This window comes from Tupaia chinensis, unplaced genomic scaffold (genome assembly GCF_000334495.1).
Source record: "Tupaia chinensis unplaced genomic scaffold, TupChi_1.0 Scaffold000394_1, whole genome shotgun sequence".
In the NCBI taxonomy this organism is placed as follows: domain Eukaryota; kingdom Metazoa; phylum Chordata; class Mammalia; order Scandentia; family Tupaiidae; genus Tupaia; species Tupaia belangeri.
The window spans coordinates 2,179,930-2,184,368 of record NW_006159896.1 but is presented as its reverse complement, the minus strand read 5'-3'; the positions used below and the strand labels follow the sequence as shown (position 1 = coordinate 2,184,368).

Sequence of the window (4,439 nt, the reverse complement as noted above, 5' to 3'; positions counted from 1 at the left end):
CAGGACGCCCTCCTGGAACACTCAGACAAGGCCAGGCCTCTGCTATCTGAATGACCCCTGTCATCTCCATGGCTCCAATTTTATTGTATAAATAGCTGTTTCCTGTCTGTCCCTGAGTGTCCACAGGGCCGTGGAGGGCAGTGTGGCCCCAGCCACTGACTGACCCGAGCAGTCAACAGAGATTTTATCAGCAAGACGTTTCCCTCCAGAAAATCCCAGCTCATTCTGGCCCAGAAGCAGGTGATCCCATGTGTCCAGCTGGGAAGACACCAAAGGGTAACAAACCCCAGGGCCGGGTCAGGCAGGCGGCTCTGAACCGCACTGCTTGGCTCCCGGCCCCTGTGCCTCATGGCAAGGAAGCACATTTCAGGCATGTGGGGTTTTGGGGGTGGGGAATAAGATGACCCTACACCTCCCAGCCTGCTGTACCCCAGCAAGGCTCCATCCCTGCCCACACCACCCCTTTCCCAGTAAGCAGCTCCTGCCTGGCCACTGGAGCCCCACAAAATTCCACACCGTCCACGAAGCTGCTCTGACCGCCCCGGCCCACGACAGCTCTCCTTCAGAAACTGGGGCTCAGCGAGGTGGTGCACTGATCTGGGGTACCCAGCCCCACAGGGGTCCTGCCTGCTACTCTTTCTTCTCGCGCTGAAGCCTCACCATGGCCCTGGGAAGGAGGCCCCATTCCACTGAGGAGACCAGGTGTGAGCCCGACCCGACTGTCCAGTCACCAGCTCACAAGAGCATCCGAACCCAGGCACCCCGAGTTCTTCCCACCAGACCTCGGGGTCTGTGAGGGCAGGCACGGTGTCTGGCTGATGGAGGGCTCTGGCCCCCTCGTGGCACTGCCCGGATCTCACAGCCAGGGGAAGCCAGTGGGCCTATGTTGGGAAGTGCTGCAGTGGGCAAAGGCACATTGCAGCCCCACTGTCCCTGTGTGTCCAGCACTGGGGTGGCCTTGCTGCCCTGGTGGGGGGTCAGCTCAGCCAGTCACATTCCCCGGGAAGCTGGTGGGTGCTGTGCACAGCGGACTGCAGCCAGGAGGGAGGTGTCCCAGGGCCATCCCTCAGCCACATCAGGGCTAGGCCACCCTCCCTCGTCCCCACTCCCTCTGCCTGAGTGTCCAGGGGCAGAGGGTGACAGTCACTGGCAGGGAATGGCCTCTGTGCTAGGACAGGCAATGCCCTCAAACAGGACTTCCAGAGCTGGCATTGGGGCCCCTGTGCCATCCCAGGAGAGCAAGGCCTGACCTCTCACCCTGAGGGCTCAAGCCCAGGGCTGGAGGCCAGCAGGGACCCGAGGCCCACCGGTGTACTCGACATCCCCTGCTCTGCATCATTCCTGTCTGCAAGGCCTGGGCCACTCGCAGGGCCCCTTCCCAGGAGGCTTTGCTTGCCTCCACAGCCCATGCTGACCCCGAGGCTGGAACCAGGCAATTTCTAGTCTCTGACTCAAAGAATACTTCCTGGGTCAGCCAATGGCGTGGTAGTTAAGATGGCTGGATCCCACATGGCCAACTGAGTGGTTCAAGTCCTGGACTCAGTGGCTTGAAAAACACATAGGGTGCATGTACGTGGCCAAAATACCAAGAAAAAAAATGGAGGAAAATGAATTGCAGTGTGGCCATCTCTCCTGAGGGGGTGGTGCTTTCTCTCTCTCTCTTGCTCTCTCTCTCCAGAGAGTACATGCACCCTGCAGCAAAACAAAACAAAAGGGCATCCTTCCAGGGCAACGTAGTCCTACTGCTGATGGGGGTAAGGCCAGGCAGCGTGGACGGCATAGCCAGCACCCCCCCCGTGCACCTGGCCTGCTGCAGACATGGCCACCCTGGGAGCAAAGTGGCTCCTCCCGCTAGGCAGGTGAGTAAACTGAGGCTCTCCAGGAGGTGGCCTTGAGCGAGGGCTGCTGAGGCTGCAGAGCCTGAGCTCTGATGAAGCAGGGGCTGAGCTGGGGGCCACCCACAGTAAATGAAGGGGTGCCCACAACCCCACCCAGTCTCCTGCCTTTTCAGGGGCGGGAGGGGTGACAACAGAAAACTGAGGCCCAAGGAAGTGAAGTCCCCTGTCATTGGCCAGGGGGAGGCAGAGCCAGCCCAAGCGCCCCAGCACCTCTCACCTTGCGCCAGAGCAGCTGGGCCTGCGGCGGGCCCGTGCCCTCGATCTCATGGCGCATGCTGTTGAAGAGAGCCACGCCATACTGGTCCTCGTAAAACTGGAGGAACTCCGTCAGGATCTTCCCGGCTCTCTCTGAAAGAGAAGACAAGAAACATGTGGTCCTCGTGGGTACCGACGACAGCGGGCCCCTCCAGGGCGCTGTCCTCCGAGCCCCAGATTTCTGCATGCAGAGCTGTTTGCACGAGCGTCTGCATTTCTGGCCTGGGTTGCGCATTTCCTGAGCAAGTCCGCTGCCTCGGGAGGGGTGAAGCCCCAGACAGGAAAAGGGATGACAGCCACGGGCCATGGAGACACCAAGGACCAACTGACCAATGAGAAGCCACTCCGCTCACCAAACCACGCGAACCGCACCAACTCAGGTTCAGCCTAGAGACGACGGGCAGGCGGGCACCTTCGCCCAGAGCGGGGCGCTGTGAGTGGCAGCGGCCAGGGGCTGCAGCACTGTCAATGGCACTGTGCCATACCCCACGCTCACGCCTGGAGCCCACCCGCAAGACAGCCCACATGGGAACACGAGGCACGTGCGCATCAGGGTGACAGGGGAAACACGCTAACATGCACCTGAGGCACGATCGATCCGCGCTGCGTCACCCAGGACAGTAAGGGACAGAGAGACAAACTGGGGCTGTGGTAAAAGGCGACACTGCAAGGCTACCCATGGGGGAAGGTGCCAGAGTCACATCTGAAGGCCTCCTGCGTGTGCCAGGCTCCCTGTGCCCAGGACCTGGGGCAGCCTCAGGATGCCGTTGGGGCACTGTCTGTCTCCTGCTCATGGAAGACAGGAATAAATAAACGTCAATAAAGGAAAGAAAGGAGGACGGACGGGCTCTGCCATCACGCGCTGCTCAAGAGGGGCGGGGCCTACATGGCGACAGCGGTTTGGATCCCTGGCCTGGTCGGCCTGACGCTGGGCACACGCCATGGGCTGGAGGACCAGAGCAAGGGTGTGGCACAGTCAGACCCTGTGGAGGGGGCTCCCCGCTTCGCCGCCTTCTTCGTGTGCATGCATAAGCTCTGTCATGGACAAAGAAGAATATATTTTTAAAAACCACAGAGGGAACTGGGCCAGCCAGAAGGGTGATAGTTAAGGCAGCTGGATCCCACAAGATTGACCGCATAGTTTGAGTCCTGGACCCAGCAAATGGAAATCACACCCGATCTGCACGTGTGTGTATCTCAAATCCCGAGAGGAGAATAGAAGAGAAGGGACTATGGTGCAGCCATTACCCGGTGGGGCTGTTTTCTCACCTTTTCTCCCTCTCTCTCTGTGTCTCTCTCTAGAAAGTGGACATGCCCTATAGCAAACTTGGGAGAAAAAAAGTGGAGGGAATCTATACTGATGTGTACCAACAAAGGGGAGGGGGCCATACCCTGCTGAAAGTGAGTCAGAGGGGCCAGCAGGTGGCATGGTGGTTAAGGCGCTGAATGCTCCCACAGGGTCGGCCACGGATCGAGTCCCAGGCCTTGGTGGTCTGCTTTCTCACTTTCCTCTCTCTGTGTCTGTATGTCTCTCTGGTCAAACTAAAATAATTGAATTAATAAATAAAATTAAATAAAAAGAAAGTGAGTTAGAGAACCACACATTGACTATCATCTCATTAAAAAAAATATTCCAGGACCAGCAGGTGGCACTGTGGTTAAGGCACTGGACTCCCACGTGGCTGACCGTGGTTCGAGTCCCAGACCTGGGGCTTGCTTTCTCACTTTCTTTCTCTCTCCTTGTCTTTCTCTGGCCATATTAAAATAAATAAATGAATAAATAAAATAAATAATTATTTTTTAAAATTATTCCTGGGCCAGCTCCCTAGTACAGCAGCAATGTGCGGCTCAAGAGAAGCTGGATCCCATGTGGCAGCTGAGGTTCGAGTCCCCAATCCTGTGAGCCTAGAACACGCCACCATGAGCACTCGAGACCTAATGGATCAGAGCAAGAGGATCATGACGTGACCAACGAGCGCATGTTTCTCTCACACACATGTGCGTGCACACGCTCTATCATGAGAAAGCATGACGGTTACTCCTGTTTGTGCACACACACCACGCAGGCTTGGGAACTCGGACAGGCTGTGGAGGGGACACACCAGGCTGAAAGGGAGGGCCCAGAGTGAGAGGGGAAGGTGCGGGGACTTCATTTTCTGCTCGGATGACTTCGGTAGCATTCCGATTATTTTACGACCACGCTCCTTTACAGAGTAAAAAACTACCTGAAGTGAATTCACCTAGGAGGTGAAGACGCCTCTGCTCTCACCAGCAGCCTGCTTCTCT

At 57.4% G+C, this 4,439-nt stretch overlaps 1 protein-coding gene across 1 annotated transcript in view; it reads right to left on the bottom strand.

Annotated features, from left to right (window-relative positions):
• Positions 1 to 4,439, bottom strand: part of NIBAN2 (niban apoptosis regulator 2) — a gene marked incomplete in the record, with an annotated part of 57,334 nt that overhangs the window by 19,770 nt on the left and 33,125 nt on the right. The window contains 1 exon segment of the mRNA XM_027774037.1: positions 2,116 to 2,246. Within this exon segment, the coding sequence (XP_027629838.1) occupies positions 2,116 to 2,246 (131 nt within the window).